This window comes from Cervus canadensis, chromosome 16, assembly GCF_019320065.1.
Source record: "Cervus canadensis isolate Bull #8, Minnesota chromosome 16, ASM1932006v1, whole genome shotgun sequence".
In the NCBI taxonomy this organism is placed as follows: Eukaryota; Metazoa; Chordata; class Mammalia; order Artiodactyla; family Cervidae; genus Cervus; species Cervus canadensis.
In genome coordinates, this window is record NC_057401.1 from 27,158,393 (window position 1) to 27,179,517 (window position 21,125).

General features: G+C 42.1%; 1 protein-coding gene across 4 annotated transcripts in view; it reads right to left on the reverse strand.

The window, feature by feature from the left end:
- The window catches only part of PARP8 (poly(ADP-ribose) polymerase family member 8), a 187,786-nt gene extending 168,523 nt beyond the window's left edge, over positions 1-19,263 (reverse strand). For 2 of the 4 annotated variants that reach the window (XM_043488451.1, XM_043488454.1), the window contains exons 1-3: positions 18,017-18,362; positions 17,828-17,929; positions 16,823-16,877 (exon numbers count right to left, since the gene is read on the reverse strand). In XM_043488451.1, the coding sequence (XP_043344386.1) occupies positions 16,823-16,877; positions 17,828-17,929; positions 18,017-18,122 (263 nt within the window). In that variant the 5' untranslated portion in view covers positions 18,123-18,362. Of the gene's footprint in view, positions 1-16,822; positions 16,878-17,257; positions 17,622-17,827; positions 17,930-18,016; positions 18,363-18,969 lie in introns of those variants that run through there. The other 2 variants (XM_043488453.1, XM_043488452.1) reach the window with 2 other exon arrangements.
- Between the last annotated feature and the right edge of the window lie 1,862 nt (positions 19,264-21,125).

Sequence of the window (21,125 nt, forward strand, 5' to 3'; positions counted from 1 at the left end):
TACTGAAGCTATTTTTTTAAATGAAACAAAAGAACACTTAGGTATGTCGTTAAATTCTTGTCATTTAAAATGTCAAGGAAAAGTAGCATTTTCTAACAGGATAGGATGCATTTGATTCTTATTATCTCTGGTAATATACATTCTTTAAAGCTGGAATGAAAACTCACTCATACCCTATTATTAGGGAAACTATCTATGTAAATTAACTTTTAAGAAAAACTAGGGTTGGGCTTCCCTGGTGTCTCAGTGGTAAAGAATACGCCTACCAGTGTAAGAGACACAGGTTCGATCCCTGGTCCAGGACGACCCCACGTACTACACAGCAACTAAGCCCATGTACCACACGTGTGGAGTCTGCGCTGTGAAGCCCAGGAGCCTCAACTGCTGAGCCCATGAGCCACAACTACTGAAGTCCGTGCCCCTGAGAGCCTGTGCTCGGAAACAAAAGAACCCACTGCGATGAGAAGCACCACAACTAGAGAAAGGCCTGTGCAGCAACAAAGACCAAACACAGCCAAAAATAAACCAATAATTTAAAAAAGAAAACTAGGGTCTATCTTTTGAATTCACAAAAGCATTTCATAAAATTTCAACCATCTGCAAAATTTCTAATACACTTAAGTAATCCATGTGCTTTTCAGTAGGGTATCAAAAATAACTTTTGCTTGCTTCTTTGAATGGCGGCGCATGGCTTTTATGAAAATCAGGCATGCCCTTAGGTCCTAACAAAGGACACGGGACAGATGGATTTGTACCAAATATATCAAGATTTCATTTTTATTTATATCTGATTTTGCAGTTCTGCCCTCTTACCACATACATGGCTTCCAACATCACTTAGGAGCTAACCCTTAGAAAGAGGATGCTTGAGTTAGTGGAATATGGAAGGCATGTGAAAGTGAAACATATTTTATGAGGCAGTGATGTTTTTCTTCAGAGTGCAGTTAATCAATACACTTAAGCAAGTTTCAGGGGGGAAAAATCATCTAATTTTATCTGCCAATTGGTATTTCCTTTAAGAAAATAAATTTCCCCATGTTTTAACTGTGATAATAGTTGCTCTTAAAAAACTGCAGATTTCTGCATGCAAAATGTATACTGAAATAGACATGCACACAGAGAGAAGAGGACAGAGTGAATGGAGGAGCAGCAAGAATACAGATGGTTTACAAAGGACCCCTATGTTCATTCACCCTTCCCATTCACCACTTTGCCTGGTGTATCAGCTCCAAGAGTCTTGAGTGCACGCATGCATACTCAGTCATTCAGTTGTGGTCGACGTTTTGCAACATTTTGGACTGGAGCCCGCCAAGCTCCTCTGTCCATGGGATTTTCCAGGCAGGAATACTGGGCTGGGTTGCCATTTCCTTCTCCAGGGGATCTTCCCGACCCAGGGATCATACCTGCGTCTCCTGCACTGCCAGTGGATTCTTTATGGCTGAGCCATCCAGGAAGCCCTAACAGCCTTGAGAGTCATTGTCCAAAAATAAAATAATGAAACAGCGCATAGTGTGTGGGAAGCAGGCGGGAGGGTGCTGTGAAAAATAGGAACAAGGGGCACTGATGCAGGGTAATGTAGGAGATGGAGGTAGTCAGCCTAGTGATGAATAGTTGGTCCCTAAATTAGCCTCTCTACAAAATCTGAAAAATCCCTTCATTACATTGCTTCAAATTAATTTAAATTATCAAACAGCTACTTTAATTAAGCATGTTAATGTCTAGGCTATCAGAATGCATAAAGTTATTCCAGTCGCCTGTATCTTCCAACAGCGTCTCCAGCATGTAAAGGACATGGGATGAATGAGAAATCTGCTTGGGACCAAAACGTAACAGGCAATTCAGAAGCAGAAATTAGGAATTATTTGCCTATCTCAGATTACTGGCTCAGTAAGTCTTTGTTTTTTTATTGAATTTCCCTGATTATAAGACTCATGTTTCTAACTGAAAATATATATCAAAGGATAAACTTCTTAACTGCTATGTAGGAAGTAGTTGTGACATTTACCTGCCAGTGTTAGCAAGAGAGAACTGAGACCTCAACCGAACATTTCGCCTCATTTGATTGTCAGCCCTGGGTCACTTGTGTTGGACTCACCACGCGCCTGTAGCATAAAGCTATGACACAGCCTTAAAATTAAAAAAAATTTTTCCCCTATGGAGACAGTCACACTACAGGTCAGACACTGCCAGAAAAGTCAGGGGATACTGCCAAATGTATCAGAATATATGAAGACATTCTAAGGATGGGGGAGGCTGAGACAATAGGAGGGATCTGCCAAGAGAAGGGCTCTGGTAGTGACCCTAAAATACACTTTAACTGATTTTCCAGAGAAACTACTTAATTTTCACAATTACACAACTCGATGAGAGAAAGGGAAAAAATACAAGGTAAAGCAAATAAGAAACATAGACAAAAGCCTGTCATTTTTCAAATTAAAAGAAAAGGAGGCCTAACTATTCTAAAGTTATAGGTGAAGATGAGGAACCCAGAACTTGGGGAAGGCAAGTCAGTATCACTGGAATACTGCAGTGACATGACAACGGCCAGTGATTCCAGAGAATCTTCAGACTCTAAAAATGACAAAGGTTGACACTTTGACTTTGAGACACCGAAGAAAAAAAAAAAGAATAGCATGCAGTTATATATGTGAGAATACGCTATGGCTATCTTTTTAACTTTGGTGTATACTTAATACAATTTTTACTAGAAGTTGCTATTCAATGATAGTACACCTTGCAAATTAATGCCTTCCTAAATTGAGAGAATTTTGTATTTCCAAATCAATCAGGGCAACTGTCCCTCCCAAAATAGGGCATTTCTCCCCTTATTCTGCCAGATCCTGGGGTCCAGACTCCAGGAATTAGCATCGGGTTTATTGCTGTTGTCGTTCAGTCACTAAGTCATGTCTGACTCTTTACAACCCTACAGACTAAATAGCCTGCCAGGTTCCTCAGTCCATGGAATTCTTCAGGCAAGAATACTGGAGTGGGAGTGGGTTGCCATTTCTTTCTCCAGGGGATCTTTCTGACCCAGGGATCGAACAATCGTCCCCTGCACTGTCAGGGAAAGAATTCTGAACCACTGAGCCACTAGGGAAGCAGAATCAAGGCTAGTGCTATGAATAATTACATCAAGTATTGTCTTCTCTTTCAAGTCTTGAGCTGGACACAGCAGGAAATGGTTAACTCAGGCCTTGGACGTTCAAACCCTGCACACTCCCAGGAAAAGTCTGTCTTTAAGACTGGCCCTTGGCCAGTTCCTAGGAAATGAGCTTGGGGCCCTTGGAATGAATCTTCTGCGTGACAAAGGTGTTCCTGTAGGCCTGTGGTCTTGGATTTGCTCAGACAGTTATGCCAACAAATGTGTTTTTGCTTTGTGGCTGGAATCTAAGTAGCTGAGGTCAGTCACAAATGGGCATCATGCCTGTGTTGTGCTGTGTGCTTAGTCGCTTAGTTGTGTCCGACTCTTTGAGACTCCAGGCTCCTCTGTCCATGGGTACTTTTCCAGGCAAGTATACTGGAGTGGGTTGCCATGACTTCCTCATCATGCCTGCGACTGACCCCTAATAAAAGCTCTGGACATCAAGACTCAGGGGAATTTCACTGGTTGGCAATACCCTGCATGTGTTATCACACATCATGGCAGGGGAAATCAAATGTGTCCATGTGACACTACTGACCAGACACTTGGGAACTTCTGCTGGTTTCTCCTGGACTTTGCCCAGTGAGCCTGGGACTTTGGTTGATTTTAATCTGTATCCTTTTGTTAGAATAAAATATAACAGTGAGTTTAACAGCTTTTGAGTCCTGTGATTCCTTCCAGGAAACCACAAAACCGAAGAACAGTCTTCAGGTCTCCCTTCCAAACTTACTGGGCTTCCCTGCTGGTTCAGATGGTAAAGAATCTGCCTGCCAATGCAGCAGACCCAAGTTTGACCCCCGGGTCAGGAAGACCCCCTGGAAAAGGAAATGGTAACCCACTCCAGTATTCTTGCCTGCGATATCCCATGGACAGAGGAGCCTGGCAAGCTACAGTCCACAGGGTCGCAAAAAATCAGACACGACTGAACAACTAACAACACACTTTTCCAAACTATTATCTAGTTCAGTCCTCCAAACCCTGCAGGATAACTACTGCCATTTCATAGATGATAAAATCTAGACTTTGAGAGGCTAATTCATTTGACTGGTTGATTAAAATAATCCAAATTAATTGTGCTATACCATGCTATAATGTTACAGGTTATAAAGAATTGTGAAATAACTATCAGTTAAACTACATTTGCAGTATTTTCTTTGAAAAATATAAAATACAATTTCATAATCTCTGAATATTTAGACTAAAATTAATTTGTAAACACAGTAAAACTTGTAATCATTAGTTTGTGGTGGTTCTAAAAGCTATAATGTGGTACCAAAACTTTTAAAGATTATATGATGCTCCTTGTTTACCTATCCCTCCCCACCAAAAAAAAAATTTCAAAGTAATTCAATTCTCTGTGCCTTCAATCTTTGAGAACCATATGGGGATGTGTGTATGTGAGAGACTGAAATAGGCAGATTATTTTCCTAATGTCTGCAAATGTACTTCAGAATGTTATCTTTGTATGTTGAGAGGGAAAGCTTAAAATGCACTGTCATTTCAGGGTTTTGCAGGTTTGTGCAAATGTGCATGTGTGTGCAAGAGAGAAATGTTTCAAAAATATGTTATGTTTAAGTTCAGTATTCAGCCACAGAAATAGCCGATAGCACCAAGTTCTACTTGGTTTTGAGAAATGCACTGGCATTATCAATACTGGATTTCTATGGTGACTACGGGCTTTTCTGGAGGCTCTGACGGTAAAGAATCCGCCTCCAATGCAGGAGACCTAGGTTTGATCCCTGGGTTGGGAAGATCCCTTGAAGGAGGGCATGGCAACCCACTACAATATTCTTGCCTGGAGAATCCCCATGTACAGAGGAGCCTGGCAGGCTAAAGTCCATAGTGTCGCAAAGAGTCGGACACGACTGAGCAACTAAACACAATACAGAACATGGTGACTAAAATTCTGGAGGCATAGAAAATTTGTAATAGTTACTGATATCACCTGGAATACAAAATACTTATTATTCAGTACAGTTTTATAATTTCTATTTAAATAAAATTGATTTCTAATTTAAATCTGATTTTCTTTTACAAAATTAGCTAAATGCTAAAACCATAATACAGGCTATCCATTTCACTTTTAGGCCAAGACACTTTTATTTAGTAAAACTAAATAGCTAATTTTATACTTTCCTGATTTAAATTTATATACCTGTATAATACAAACAGAAATCCTTAAGCTTTCTATAGATCTGAATCATAAGTAAGAAAAGTTTTGGCAAGTACCTGCCTTTTTTTCCCTGGCAATTTTTTTAAACAGACTTTTTGTTTTAGAGCAGTTTTAGATTCACAGCAAAACTGAGCAGAATATAGAGATTCCTCATGAAACATGTGTGAAAGTGTTAGTCACTCAGTCACTGCCTGACTTTTTGCAATCCCATGGACTGTAGCCCACCAGGCTCCTCTGTCTATGGGATTCTCCAGGCAAGAATACTGGAGTGGGTAGCCATTCCCTTCTCCAGAGGATCTTTCTGATCCAGGAAACAAATCTGAGTCTCCTGCATCTCAGGTGGATTCTTTACCATATAAGCCACCAGGGAAGTCCAAACATACCCTTGGCACTCAACATAAGCACTGCCCCTCCCATCATCAACATGCCCCACCAGAGCAGCACATTTATTACTAGTAAGTACCATATACCACACATCATTATTATCCAGAATCTACAGTTTATTTTTAGGGTTCACTCTTCATGTTGTACATTTTATGGATTTACACAAATGCACAATGACATTTATCCACCCATATAGTATCACATGGAACAGTTTCAATATTCTAAAAATTCTCTGTTCTACCTATTTAGCCATTCCTTCTCCATTAACTCCCAGCAACCACTGATCCTTTTACTATCTCCATAGTTTTGTCTCTTCCAGAATGTCATGTAGTTGGAACCACACAGCATGCAGCCCTTCAGATTGGCTTTTTTTACTTAGTAGAATGCACTTAAGTTTCCTCCATGTCTTTTTTTTTTTGGACTTCGCTGGTAGCTCAGGTGGTAAAGCGTCTGCCTACAATGCTGGAGACCCAGGTTCTAGTCCCTGGGTTGGGAAGATCTCCTGGAGAAGGAAATGGTAACCCACTCCAGTATTCTTGACTGGAAAATCCCATGGACAAGCTTGGTAGGCTACAGTCCATGGGGTCACAAAGAGTCAGACACGACTGAGCGACTTCACTTCACTTCATGTCTTTTTATGGCCTGACAGCTCATTTCTTTTTAGCACTGAAAAACATTCTACTTTTGTCTGGATATACCACGGTTTATTTATCCATCCACCATGTAAGGACATGTTGGTTATATCCAGGATTTAGCCATTTTGAGTAAAATTGCTGCAAACATGTGCAGATTTTCATGTGGACATTCATTATTCAAATCTTTTGGGTAACTACCAAGGAGTGTGACTGCTGAATCACAGGTCAGAGTAGGTTTAGTTTTACAAGAAACTATCTATCTAAACTGTCTTCCAAAGTGCTTGGACCTACGCTTGGCATTCCCAAAGCAATTCCTATTGCTCCACACCTCCAACAGCATTTGGTGCTTTCAGTGATCTGGAGTATTAAGCACCTGAATTCTAAAAGTACGTTTGAAATGTAACATTTCCCAGAAAAATCCAAAGGCTGAAAATGTCAACATTTGTTTTTAAAAAACTCTTGTATGAAACTATTACCCTAAGTAGATTTTTCCCTACCAATTACTTACAGCTAGAAAGAATTTTGTATATATTGGACATCAAGAATTGAGGATACTGGAAATTTTAAATTAATGACATGGGAAGTCAACACAGAAAGCTCAAATGAAATCAAACTAGTATGATTTCAAAATATTAAGTTTAAAATCTTTCTTGGCCAAAGTTTCGTCAGTGGGGGGACAAACTCAGTGAAGAATAAGCAACTCTGATCGAAATCACTTAATCGAAACTCACTGAATTCACTGTTCTAGGCTGGTTTTCCCAGAAGGATCGGCTGATCCAAGAAGCATCAAGAAAGAATGCGGCTCGCAGTGAACTATTCAAACATCTTTCTTCGTTAGCTAAAAATGAAATGGCAACCCACTCCAGTATTCCTGCCTAGGAAATCCTGTGGACAGAGGAGCATGGGGGGCTATCGCCCATGGGGTCGCAAGAGTCAGATAGGACAAAGCAACTAAACACCACCACCAATCACTATAGAAATCACATCCAATTCTGTAGTAATAATAAAGCAATGACTGCTTTGCAGCTGGAGGGCCTGTTGTTTTCCTGCTGCATATCTAGCTGTGGTGCATTTTAATGAGAAAGGATGACTGCACCAGCTTTTATCCAGGAAGCAGATTTTAGCCTTCTGCTTAGGTCTCCCACATGCTAATATGCATGACTTTGTTCTGAAGAAGATCACTGATACGAATACATGTAGATGAATAAATGTATTATCACAATTACAAATTCAATGTTAACATTTTGCACACTAACTGCCAAATGAGAAACCTAGAACTAACTAGATTCTCAGTATGTGTGAGGTTCCACTGAATCACAACAGTAGTTAGTACAGAAAAAAAAAAAAACATCAAAAGTTAACATGAATCACTTTGAACACAGACCTGAGCCTCTGTCCCCAAGAGAGCACTTGAAAGCAGACAATTCATTCTCCACACATATGTTACCACAAGTAACGTGTGTGCATGCTAAGTAATTTCAATCGTGTTCAACTCTTTGCAACCCTATGGACTACAGCTTGCCAGGCTCCTCTGTCCATGGATTCGACAGGCAAGAATACTGGAGTGGGTTGCCATGCCCTCCTCCAGGAGAGTGTCCTGACCCAGGGATTGAATCCTTGTCTCAGGCATATCCTAAATTGACAGGTGGAATTCTTTACCACAAGCGCCACCTGGGAAGCCCAAAGTAATGTGTGGCTGCCTAAAGTTTAATGACTGATGCCGTTTAAAGAAGAGAGAGTTTATTTTCAGAGTAGTGTTGAAAAACTTCTCAGAAATGTTTGAAAACTCCTTTCAGTAATTTTCTCATGTGGTCACTGGGAGGCAAATGATTTTACAAAATAGATACCTTCATTGATTTTTTAAATGTAATTTGTCAAAGAAAGGAAACATTTAGATAAATTCTAGTCTTCTCTCACCACCAACTTCTCCCAAAGTATATACTCCATCAAAGATGGTTCACAAAGCTCTACTGCAGTCAGAGCAGCAGAATTTAAGAGGACATAACGAGTCCTTCTGCTACACAGAATCATTATCTATCTCTAACATGTCCTTAAAAGGCTGACTTCTAATCATGTGCCAAAGAGGGCCCTGCTAACTTCAGTGCTTTCATAAAGAAGAGGAGATGAGAGCTCTCATCATAAATGACTTCAATACAACTGAGGAGAGAGTGGGCAGCCCAGAGAAATAAGTCCTCATGTAGAAATGTTGGTGGCATGAAACGCCAAGTGCCTTTAACTAAGACTTTCCCTGTCATAAAGCAAGTTCTGTAAAAATGACTGAAAATAAATTCTTCAGGGCTCAATGTGAATCGGCAATTTCCATTTATATTATACTGTTGTTTACTCAAAAACTTTTTAATAAATAGGACTCAGAGTTTGCCACAGTGTTTTCCACAAAACAGCTCTCTTGAGATGTTCCAGATCTGTAATCAAATAAGTCTGAAAAAACCCTGAATAGTTAATTCACCTCTTGGGTATGCATAATGCACACTAATATATAAAAGCCTCTAAGAAGACAACCATTAAAATTGTTTAATATTGTTTAACTAAGCATTTCCCAGACATATTTGGCTACATATCTTAACAGCTAATTAAACAGTTTGGGAAATGCTATCACATAGGAAAAATATTATTATCATTTAAGAAATATTAGGAAATACTATACTCTGGGCAGTCTGCTAAAAAGAGTTCTACTTCTTAAAGCACTGATTTTATGTGTGTGACTTATTTTATTCGACTTATCATTGTTTCTTTTATATAGCTCTATCCTTAATAGTAATTTTGGTCTGTTGTTTTCCAGTTTTGCCTGATCTTTTTTTTCTGCATAGATATGAAAAAGTCTAGCAAATGTAAACTAGTTATATTAGTCTCTGGCTCAGTTCTCTACTTCAAACACAGTAAATATTTTACAATTAAATCTTGGCTAATAACAACCTGTATTTGTTTTTTAAACAAAACAGTGATGAAAATGCAAATAACTACAGCACTTCAAAGTTGGTTAACAAATCCTAAGAACACTTTCAGGCCATTGGGAAGGTCTTTCCAACCTACATTTCAAAATGTTCAGAAAGAAGCTATCTTGGTTGCTAATTTCAGTATAAGGAAAAATGATCTGACTGCTCAAAGGCTTACGTGAATGTCTTCCTTTTAAATTTAACACTGAATCATTTGCATCCTCCATTTAATACCAAGAAGGTGTCAGCCACAAACCGGATGTCACCAAGATGCAAATAAACTACAATTGAGACCAGCTGTTGTTGTTATTCAGTAACGGATTGGGACTGATCTATTTTCTCATCCCACACACCCTCCTCAGGTTTCCTTTTTGTCTTCTCAATCTCAACTTGTTCCACTCGGGGTCTCCCTCTATCCTCTTCTGTGTGAACACATTACATATTTTCAGAGGTGCCATTTGTGGTCAAAGGAAAGATGAAATCAATCAGTCTTTGTGATAATAAAAACCATGATCTTGATAGCCAAACCAAGAATATTATGCAACACAGATGTTATCTATCAATAAACCTTGAAGAGCCATATATGCTTAATGCACTGAGTTAATACAAACTGCTGCTAATTAGAGAGATGAGGTCAATAAACAAACAGCAGTGAGTTAGCGTTTGGAAGGCTGAGAAATATATATGAATGGATGGGAAAGGTGGCTCTTTAAAGTCAAGAATGGGAATTAAATTTAATCTAGAGAAAAATCTTGGTTGCATTTGAAAGCTTCTGAGCAGGTAAGTGCTTTGATTAAATAAATGCTTAAAGAGTTCAGGTATAAATGAACTGGATGGGTGAGTAGCTGTTAAATCGAGTATTTTAAGACACTTGGTTAAAAGTGACTGACCTAAGTCAAGGTGATCAGGGCCCAGACCAAGTGTAGACATGGGGAGCGATGAAGGTGCCAACGATGATTTCAAAGTAAGAGCTGGTGGAGCTTAGAAGGTAAAGAAGAAGGTGGGATACATGAAACCTGAGACTGCAGTTCCCATACCAGGCTCAAATTATGTGAAACTGACCAAGGAAAGGCTGGGAAGAGAAGCTTCTTCAAAGGAGGAAATGTTTGCATGAGTTGGGTTGAACTGCCCAGCACTGAAGTGAGATAATTGAACAGAAAACCTGAAGTATGATCACAATAAAACAAGAATGACAAGTCTTATTAATAAAAACATATTTTGATTAATCCTTCCTGCGAGCACATGGGAGACAGGATTGCAGAAATTTAGAGAACGAAAAAAAGAAAGGTTACATATCAACAACTTGATTAAAATTCCATACTAAGTCAGTAACAGCTGTCTTAGAGCAATACTTATCTACTATAGCACAATCCACCCAAAAGCAAATGTGTGCAGAGAATTACAAAATATTTTTCAGACTTATGAAATTTCACTTTTATGCTTTTTTTTAATCTTTTTTCCCTAATGCTGCTGAAAGAAATGATGGGGAATTTAAGTGGATGGGCCCAATATTTGCACAAGAATTCCACAGTCTATGTAGATAAGTTTCCTACCATAACTGCTTAGCACTGGGCTTAGGCACTTACCCTGTCAAGCAATAGATTTTCAGTACTGCCCCTGGCAGACATTCCACCAGCAAAAGCATTCCCTGTCCAAGCTCAAACATTTCCAACTATTCTAGTCACACCAGTCTAACCCATGCCCCTTAAAACCTCACAAAAACACTGACTTACACTGCAGTATATCCCTACTCAGCTTCTTACTAACCATAAACTATTTAAACTACCCAACAGTTTCTTTAGCTATAAAATGCACAACAGCTGACAGAATACCTATTGCTCTTCTTTGTTGCAAACACAGGATGTAAGGGAGGCAAAAAAGCTTACAGAGAACATGCCCAATAAACATCATTAGCAGTATTATTTTAATCCATGAAATAAATGGAGTTTAATTTTTTAAAAATATATAAGCTTCAATAAAGTTAAACTTGTGTTAAATTGGTGATTACTTTAGGTCAATGGTTTTAAAACTCATTTACCAATGAAACATTTTTCAAAAAAAATGTTATACCGAAACAGAAAGAGCTAAATAGAGCAGCTGTAATTTACAAAGGGATGTGAAAGCCTGGCTCTCACTCATTCAGCTTCCTTCACACTCCCTTCCACCAGTCACCCCAAACCTCCAAGGCAGGTTCCCAGGGCTCCAGCAAACACATTTTTTTAAAAAAACATCATTTGGGGTAATAATTGATATAACCAAAAATTATGGAAAACAGGTCCCCATTGGTAAGAGAAGCATTCCCATTTTTTTATTTTTTTAAAAAAAATGATCATTCTTTTCATTCTGACACTTTCAGGAGCTCTTGAAGGTTTCAAAATAATTACATATTTCAAAATTTTAGAATGAACATGTACTTCTTGCATAGTGAAAATTGATGAATCTTTTTTGAGATGCTGGAATTACTTCTCCACCCTCCCAGTTCCCCAACTCCTGCACACACACGAACATACCTCCTTCCTAAGAAACTCAAAAGAAAACAAATGTACTTTAGCAGTCAACTGGATTGCCTCTTTCCATAACATCCCATGAGTAAAGGACTGTGCAATGGGAGCACCGGTAGATTAGGATCCCCAGAAGATCCCCAGAGTGGTGTTGATTTTTGTAACTGAATTAAATACTTTGAAAAAACCAAACTATCCAGTGTACCACAGTCCCCACAACTCTCTATTATCCTAAGCAACTGCATTATCTGTCTCCTGGAAACATTTGAACAGATCAGAGAATGGGGTTTATAACCTGGGTAAGCAACTTCTGGATTCACAAGAAATTCCATTCCTGAGTGACATCACCAGATTGGGGGCTTTTTGAACTGAGTATCCCTCTACCTGGTCATTTTTGTTAGGAAATTGTTTTCCACCAGCCAGAAGACCTGTCAATCTGAGACTTACTTCCCTGATGGGGCAGTGCATAAGAATCTACCTGCCAATGAAGGGGACCCCCGTGTGATCCCTGGCCCGGGAGGACCTCACACGCTGCAGAGCAACTAAGCCCAACGTGCCACAACTACTGAGCCTGCACTCCAGAGCCCAGGAGTCACAGCCCCTGAGGCCGCATGCGGCAACTACTGAAGTCTGTGCACCTCGGGCCTGTGCTTCACGACAAGAGAAGCCACGGCAACGAGAAACCGGGCACCTCAAGGATGCTCGGCCCCACGCTCACCGCAACTGAAGAACGTCTCAGCAAAGCAATGAACAGCCAGCACAGCCAAAACTGAAATTACTTAATTCAAAAAAGTAAAGCTGTCCGTCTACCCATGGACACACAATACAGGGTGTACACCTACAGGCAACTCTGAACATTCCACCAAACATTAAAATTTCTAATTTATTAATAATTTTTAAAATCAATATTAGATTTCTTATCATGCACACCCTTGACTGGAAAATTCCTCATTCAATAAGTATTTCTTTACCCTCATATCCTTTCTGAAGGAAAGATATTAATGTTATATTCTTGGGTGAAAAACAGTGAGGTCTTGAGAGGATAATAACAGTCTTTAGATGTGTACATTTTATATGCAGACACATAAAAACTCTGAGAGAATAAATTCTAATGTTAATAGAAGATGGAGAAATCATGTGTTTTTTAATTAAATTTTTGACATATTTTTTCTTTTTTTTTTTTTAACAATCAACATTTAAAACCTCAGGTATATCGTCACAATACCTTCCCTGCTGAAAGCTCAGTCAGGGAATCCTACCGGGGTCCATGAGCAGACTCGCTCAGGGCTCCCCCTCCTCTCTATCTTTAACCTCTGGCCCCAGGTACTCAGCCTGCTTCCCCAGCCTCTCGGCAGCTGTCACCACTTGCTGGCCCCTTCTGCTGCTTCTACCACTGACTATACAAGTGACTGCAAGCGAGGAGAAGGTCAAGAGCCCCACATCTCTGTGGTCTTAAGTTTACTACCAACCAATAAGGGAGAAAGAAGACAGTAAACAAACAGCATGACAAAGTACAGGGAAGGAATGAATTTGCATCAGCTTACAAACTGTACACAGTGGAGGCTCCTGGTTTGTAGTTTTTAGCACATCCACGAAATTGCGAGGCAACATTCAGGAGGAGCCTATAGCAGGCCCAGGACTGCTGACGACTGGAGTTCTTCCCAGGAGGCCAGGAATCAGAAGCATTGTGAGGATCAGTGCTACAATGCATTAACCTTGCCCAATATATATATACCCCAAGTTTTCAAGCATATGTAGATTGCATTAATAATCAATTCTTAACATTTAACACTTCATTTCTCATTATTTCTCAATCAAATGATGCTAAAACTACAACTCTCAGGTAAACGTCTGCATCATTTTTTTGATGTTCAAGAGTCTCGAGATTGCTCAGAGAGGCTGGGAACACTAGTGTACAGAAAGGAGGACAGGTCTCAGAACTGTGACAGAGCAGGCTTTACATGGCAGCTCCATCATTAACTGAGCAAATCTGAGCCGGTTCTCTAAACTCTCTGAGCCTCAAGTTTCCAAATACAAAGCTGAGGATATTAATAATTCCATGAACTTTCCCATGAGGGAAAACCCAATGAACCCAGTCCTCTAGCTGACCATCTGCTCCCCTTCAAACCTCACCTGAAGTCCACACAGATAGAAGGGCAAATGTAAAAGGCACTCTGCCCCTCTCACAACCTCCAAATGAAAGGCCAACCTACTAGGCCGATGGCCAGTCCTGACACTGGCCTCTTGGCATGTCCTCTTATCCACAGAAACACACACACAAAATTTTCAGTATTATTTCTTTTTTTTGAAGAATAACATATAAGAGAAACTTCTGCCTCAGAACAAAGCGTAACTATTCTTGGAGAGTGTCAGAGAGGAAACAGCAGATTAAGTTTTATCTACAACTTGAATTGAAAATTATTCTTGAAATCATGTCTCGAACATAAACGTTTTCAATGGCTTAGATGAAATGATAGCACAATATAATTCAAGATAAACACAGACTATCTCTCCAGAAGATCTCCACCTTCCTTTAATCAAGAAAATAAGTCTAGTTTACATGAAATGACTGAGGACCGAGGAACTGATGCTTTCGAATTGTGGTGCTGGAGAAGACTCTTGAGAGTCTCTTGGACAGCAAGGAAATCAAACCAGTCAATCTGAAGGGAATCAACCCTGAATATTCATTGGAAGGACTGATGCTAAAGTTGAAGCTCTAAGACTCTGGCCACCTGATGCGAAGAGTCGACTCACTAGAAAAGACCTTGATGCTGGGAAATACTGAAGGCAGGAGGAGATGCGGGTAACAGATGCTGGGAAAGATTGATGGCAGGAGAAGAGGGTGACAGAGGATGAGATGGCTGGATGGCATCACCAACTGAATGGACATGAGTTTGATAGTGAAGGACAGGGGAGCCTGGCATGCTGCAGGCCACGGGGTCGCAAAGAATTGAACAGGACTTAGGGACTGAATAACAACAATCCGAAATGACACTATCAACTGAATATAATAAGTTGATGAGCATTTTAAATCAAAACAAAGGATTCTTTCATTTTTAAATGTCCGATTGACACATAGCAATGAGAAATACATAACAAGTATCAAACTCTAATACAGACAATGTAGTTCATGAAAACAATTTTTTTCTTTCAGAAAATTTATTTTCTTCCATTAGCTACAAACCCTCAAAGGGGTAATATTAAATGTATTATCATTACAGTACTAAAACAATCTTTTATACATCTGTTTATAGAGCAAGCTTTTAGAAAGACAAAGCAATCACATCAACAATTCACAACAATCTTTAAAAAGCAAGCTGTTCCACATTACATATGCAAGTGAACCATTATTTAAATCAGGAAGCAAGGAAAAAACTATCCTTTAGGAGGATAACATAGAGAAGGAAACATCTCTTACTTTAAGAGCCGCCATGGTGTTTGTTCCTACACTGAAAACTGATGTTATCTCAATTAGTTAATTATCCCTCCCAATCTCCAGGCCTTGCTCCTGGAGGCAGTTACAACTTCTCCACCTCTTGCTGTGTTAACACTAGTTCAGTAATTTCCTGATAAAGAATCTTAGCGCAAACAGATCTTAATGATTAACTGTAAGGTTCATCCCCTTCTTGTACAGATAAGTAAACTGAGGCCAAAACAAGTATCTTACTGTTAATAATAAAGCTAATTAGCTGAAAAGCCTACCCAGGGCTTTCCCAGTCCACACCTCTCTTGAGAACAACTGTGAAACGGACAATTCAAGCAGGTATCAACCCAGAAGCACGGGGAATGTTTTCAGCGGGCCACATAGCATATTTTTAACTATTAAAACAATTCAAGAGGTTATTAGTCATACACCAGCATCCTTCAGATAGTAAGTGCAGGAACAGCGTAAATTTACCTGAATCTCTTCTAATGTATTCTTTTTATTCAAAAATGACAGTACTATAGAAAATTTAGAAATACTGTAATTTCAATAAAGTCCATACTACATATGTTATATTTTCAACTAGTATATCAAATCAATATACCAATCCTGACACTTAGGTACACTGTGCCTATGGGAAATGTGATAACTATTTCAATGCAAGCTTTTTTGAAATGTACACTGCAATACATATCCTAAGCATTTTTAAGATTCACATTAATTCCAAGCTTTTAAAAAATGTATTTACAGAAGAAAGCTTCTTTTGCAATTTATATGTTCCTAAATGTTTCCATTAGCTAAAAGATATTTTGGAATATGATCAAACCATATTGAATGTCAGGTTCTAACAGCAAAGCTAAATCTCTGACAGTTCTCAGATGTGGCCACTGCTTTTAAACCACTGTGTCCCCAAAGGTCTAACAGGGTGAAAATTCTACCTTAACAAGTGAAGACAGCAAGGCCTATTTTAACGGTTTAATTTCATCTCTAAGTGGTAAACACAAAATTGGATTTGGGCTTACTTCACACTGCTAACAACTTAGTATTAACAGATGCATCTCCCATTCTTCCTCCTCAAGAAAGAAGTTTACACATTCCAGCTACATATAACTTCCAAATTCTTTCTAACTATGAAAACCAAAATAGGACTCCTTTAGAAAAAAAAAAAAAAATGGAGAATTGGCAGACTACATGTTTATGTCAACCTACAAAAAACATAGAAACGTGCAGCCCCAGCTCACCAGAAAAATCACATGTGACCAAACTATTCTGTGACATCTTATGTCTTTTATGCCCAATATCCTGGTTTTGCATTCGCCTGTGGCAATCCCTAAAGGCTCAAGAGCTAGGTACTTCGGTAGAACACCTTTAGCACGAAGAGTGTGAGAGCTCTGTTGTTGGCCCGTGGCGTGATCTTAGAAACACTTGAATCAAACCTATTTATTTCCCCTCTGCTATTTAAAAGCGAGAGACCTCAGGCTTGGGACGTGGCTAAACGACAACAACATGAGAAGAAGAAGAAAAAAACACCCGAACACGGAACACGCTAAGAACAAAGGAAACACCAGCCTGTGAACAGGAAATGAAGCAACTCTACACACATAAATACCTTTTGGGGCCGCCAACGTAGGTGAAAGTAAAGGTGGAGTCTGAGTATCTGAAATCTGAAACGAAAAGTCTTGTTAAAAGCTACCCCCCGGAGTGGATTTTTAACCCTGGTCCTGACTCGGCTCCCTTATTTCTTTGATGGAGCCAAGGGGAGGCCTGGCTGGGCGGGAGGCGAGAGCTGGAGAGCCCCGAGTTCCCCTCTCCGAGCGGTGCCGGAGGGGATCCTGCGCACCCCGAGCCGGGTGCCGCGCGTGGCCGCCCCCCGCAACAAGTGCCGGGTGCCATGGCAACGGCGGGAATTTCCCGGTCCGGGCGGCCGGAAGCGGCCCCCGCCGAGCTCGCGGCTGGGGGAGCAAAATCCTGTCCCCCTCCAGGGGGAGCAAAATGGACGAAAGACGACCCCCAAGCAGAGGCTCGGGGCGCCTTAGGGACCTACGGCATCTCTTCTCTTTCCGGGGCATGACACTGCCAGTCGGAGGTACTAGAGCGAGCCGAAGCGGCCGGAGATCGGCCCAGCGCTGCCCACCGGGGGGCCTCGGCGCCGGGCGCAGCCAGCCAGCGCCGCGCAGCGCAGCGGGCTCCATTCCCGGCCGCCGCCGCTCAGCCCATTGCGCAAACCCGGTGGGTCCTACCAGCCGCCTGGGTTGCTGCTGCTGAAACCTCGGAGGCGGGATCGGACGCTCCGGGCGTCCACAGGGGACTAAAAATATACCTTGCTCGGCTCCTTGCCTAGACCCCTGCTGGGACTACCAGGGTTCTGTCCCCAAAGCGGTTGACCGCCCCAGACGGGGGGAGGGGAGAAGGGGAGAGGCTGTTGCCCCCTCCCCCTTTTGGCTCCCGCTCCTGCTGCAGCAGCTGTTGCCAAATGAACCCCAGAATGGGGACGTGCAACCCACCCCCCCATCCCCAGCCACACACCTCGCGGCCAGAAAACTGGGCAAGGGGGTGACGGGCGGGCAGAGGAAGCTGGCGCTGGGTCCGAGGCTCTGGAAAGGCGAGAACTCACCTGCAAACAGGCAGTCCTTCTCGGCTCTGGACTTCTGGATCACGACGTCGATATCCTTCTGAATTCGCTCTTGCCTTGAACACATCCCCATTAAATAAATCCCTGGAAAAGAAGCAGCCGCTATTTTCCACCCCACCCCACCCCCTCGCACGCTTCCAGCTTTCGTAAATATTCAGTTAAAAATGAAACCTCTGGCCGAGGCAGGGGCTGAAGGCGAAGTGGTTTCGGAAGTGATCCCGGGTGAGAGAGGAGGCGGTGGTGGCGGAGGAGGAGGGGGGGGAGGTCGGCTTTGCATTCCCAGATGTGACCGCCCAGCTGCTGCTCGCCGCTGCTGGATTCCAATTTCTTCCCCTCCTGACAATGGATGGTGATGACACCGACTCTCACTTTCTCCCTCCCCCCGCCAGGACCAACGGCCGTGGGGGGGCCGAGGGTGCTGGAGACGGCCGGAGAGCGATCACCGGCCGGGCGGCGGGCGCCGGCGAGGGGCGAGCCCCGCTCCGCCTCACGCGCGCACACCCCTCGCGGCCCGCACGCCGGCCTTCCACACCCGCGCACACTCGCGCCCGCGGGCGGCGGCGGCGGCGGCCGTGCCAAGGCTGCTGCAGCGCCGCCGGCCGCCGACCCTCCCGCGCCCGCCGCCCAGTCACCCGGTCCCGGCCGCCCGGGCTTCGCTAGTATCCCCGCCGGCCGAGCGCAGGCTGGATTCCCCAGGCCGGCCGCCGCTCGCGCCGGGGGCTGAGTGGGAATGTCGGTTAGTGAAGACTCCCTGGGGCTCCCAGCCCGCCCCCCCGCGCTTCCCCCTCCCTTCGCGCTTCCACCACTTTTATGAATTCGACTCCACTTTCGGAAGGAATTATGAGTCATATGGAAAACCCAAACCCAAGTGGATGGAAGCGGGGAAGAGGGGCAAAGCGAAGTCGTTCAAAATGGGAAATAAATAAATAAAACGAACAACTCCTTCCTTGTTGTCACATCAGGCAAGATGGAAAAAGCCTTGAAATGACTCCAGACGTACACCCTCCCTTGCCTACACTGCCAGAGTCTTTTTTCTCCCGGATAGAAGTAGTTCAGCCCTTCTGGGGCGCCCTTTAGGAAACACAGCCCCTTTTAAGAGACTTCTTCCACTTGCAGAGACTCACCCGTTCTGCTCTGCTCCGTCTTTCCGTCCATGAAAAATTGGCAGAATCAACTGGCACGTGCCAGGGTCTCCGTCAAGGATGGATATCTGTTTGGCTTGTTTTAAAATGCCACCCCTTTGCCAGTCAGTCAAGAGAAAGCTGCTACAATCCTGTTGTCTTGCTTGGAACTGAGAGAGTGCTCTGAGCCTCACTTTCTGTTCTGCCTGAGGACAACTTGGGCCGAGATAGCTGCCTGCCTCCGTACTCCCGTGTGCCCTAGGATAGGCTTGTTAATCTTTTCTCCACGGGGACGGTTTCCCTGAGCAGTGCATGTCTCGCCTGGGTCTGCATCCCCAGGGCCTGGTGCAGTGCCTGGAATATAGCGGGGAGGCGGAAATGCTTGCTGTCTGAATGCATGACTGGGTGGTACCTTCAGCCTCTTTACGGATCCTCCAGCTTAAATGCGCTTCCTTATCACTGTGAGTACCCACGAGTTGTCAAACTGGCTCAGACTCTTCATCAGTCCAGTTCTGATGCTGACAGTGACTATGTGTTCTTTAGGAGAATTAGGAATGGCTGTGGTCCCTTATGGAGTCTTTAGATTCTAGAGAGAGAAAAGCATCCAGAGATCATATGCCCCAACTCCTCTGTCTTGCAGAAAAAAAAACAAACACAAAATGATTTGTTGTACCGCCTGGAATACATCACATTCATTGTAAATTATAAGAGGAAACATTTGTCTGCATTACTTGGACCACTGCAGTCTTCAAGAGTAGAGGCACATCTGCTCACCCCTCCCGAGATGCTTCTTGACTAGGGCAGGACAGGTTCAAGTCTTTCCTGGGCATGTTGCTTTGTGAAGGCCCCTTGGCCACCAAAAGCACTTTCTTCTCTTTCTCATAACACTGGGTATCATGCACACTTCCTCCTGCCATCCTGTGCTCTGAATTCCCGAAAAACTTAACATCTATGAGCTCACAAGAATTAATTTTATAGTCGTCTATCCACCAAGCTTGCGTTCCCAAAGTAGTGCCCTTTCCACAAATAAATTTGAAATCGTTTTAAAGGCACGGAATGTTTTGGTCTGGATCACCTCCTGGTTTACTACTCACTCTGTAAAATAAGCCTTCTTGTGATTTGCCCTACATTTGGTTTTTTTTGTTGTTTTTTTTTTTTTTGGTTGTTTTTTTTCTTTCAGGCTTTACAGGCTGCCCTGTTTTGGTTAAACAAAGCTAACCTCCCTCTGTTCATGCCCTGAAGGTGCACTATATTTAAATATTTTTAAATTTTAAGGGATAAGAAAAAAAATTAGAAACTTTTCTATCTGGTATGCATTTCTACAAGAGAAGTTTCTCTAATAAAAACTACCAAGCCATCAACGTTGCTAAGCTAGATCTTTATGACACGGTGCTTTCAAACTCAGCTCACAAGCCAGTGTCCCGTTTACCCCACCTCATCTCAGACTCTTATTTAAACATTTAGATTATTTGTGGTCTTATTAAAAACTATATATTCACCTTTGAGATGAGGAGGTTGTATCCCTACCTTAAACACGTGTGTGCACACAAACACACACACACATGCCTTTAGGAGCATAGTAAATAGTAGGCCCTCAATCACTATGCTTTAAAAAGAAATCATTTTTCACAACGAGAGACAATTTCTGTGATATGCTACAGTAATTGGACATAATAATCTGTGTGTTAGATGATGGGGTCTAGCCAAAAACGTTCCACTGGTTTAGAAAAAATATCCCAAGCCAACCAATAGAATTTATTAGAAAAAAATAATGTAAATTCCTCACCTATGCTAAAATATTCAACTGCAGAAGTGTAAGGTAATGGAAATGTGGCAGCAAGTTCAGCGGTGTGATGTGGATATTAATAACTCACGCTTATTCAGAACTTGGTTGCCCAGCCTGATACTACTCTAAAAGTTTTACTTATGTTAACATTTAACTCACAATAACCCTATAGGGACGCTATACTGTTATTCTTCATATTTTACAAAAGAGGAGATTGAGGCACAAAAGTGTTCATTAGCTTCTCTGAGGTGGCACCTAATGGGCAGTGAACCTTTTCCTCTTTCCAAATCTTTTAGCAGTTGAACCGAACTTTAAGGAAAATAAATGTTCAGAAGTCTCACCGCTGAGTAAACTGGCCCCACTAATGGCAGCA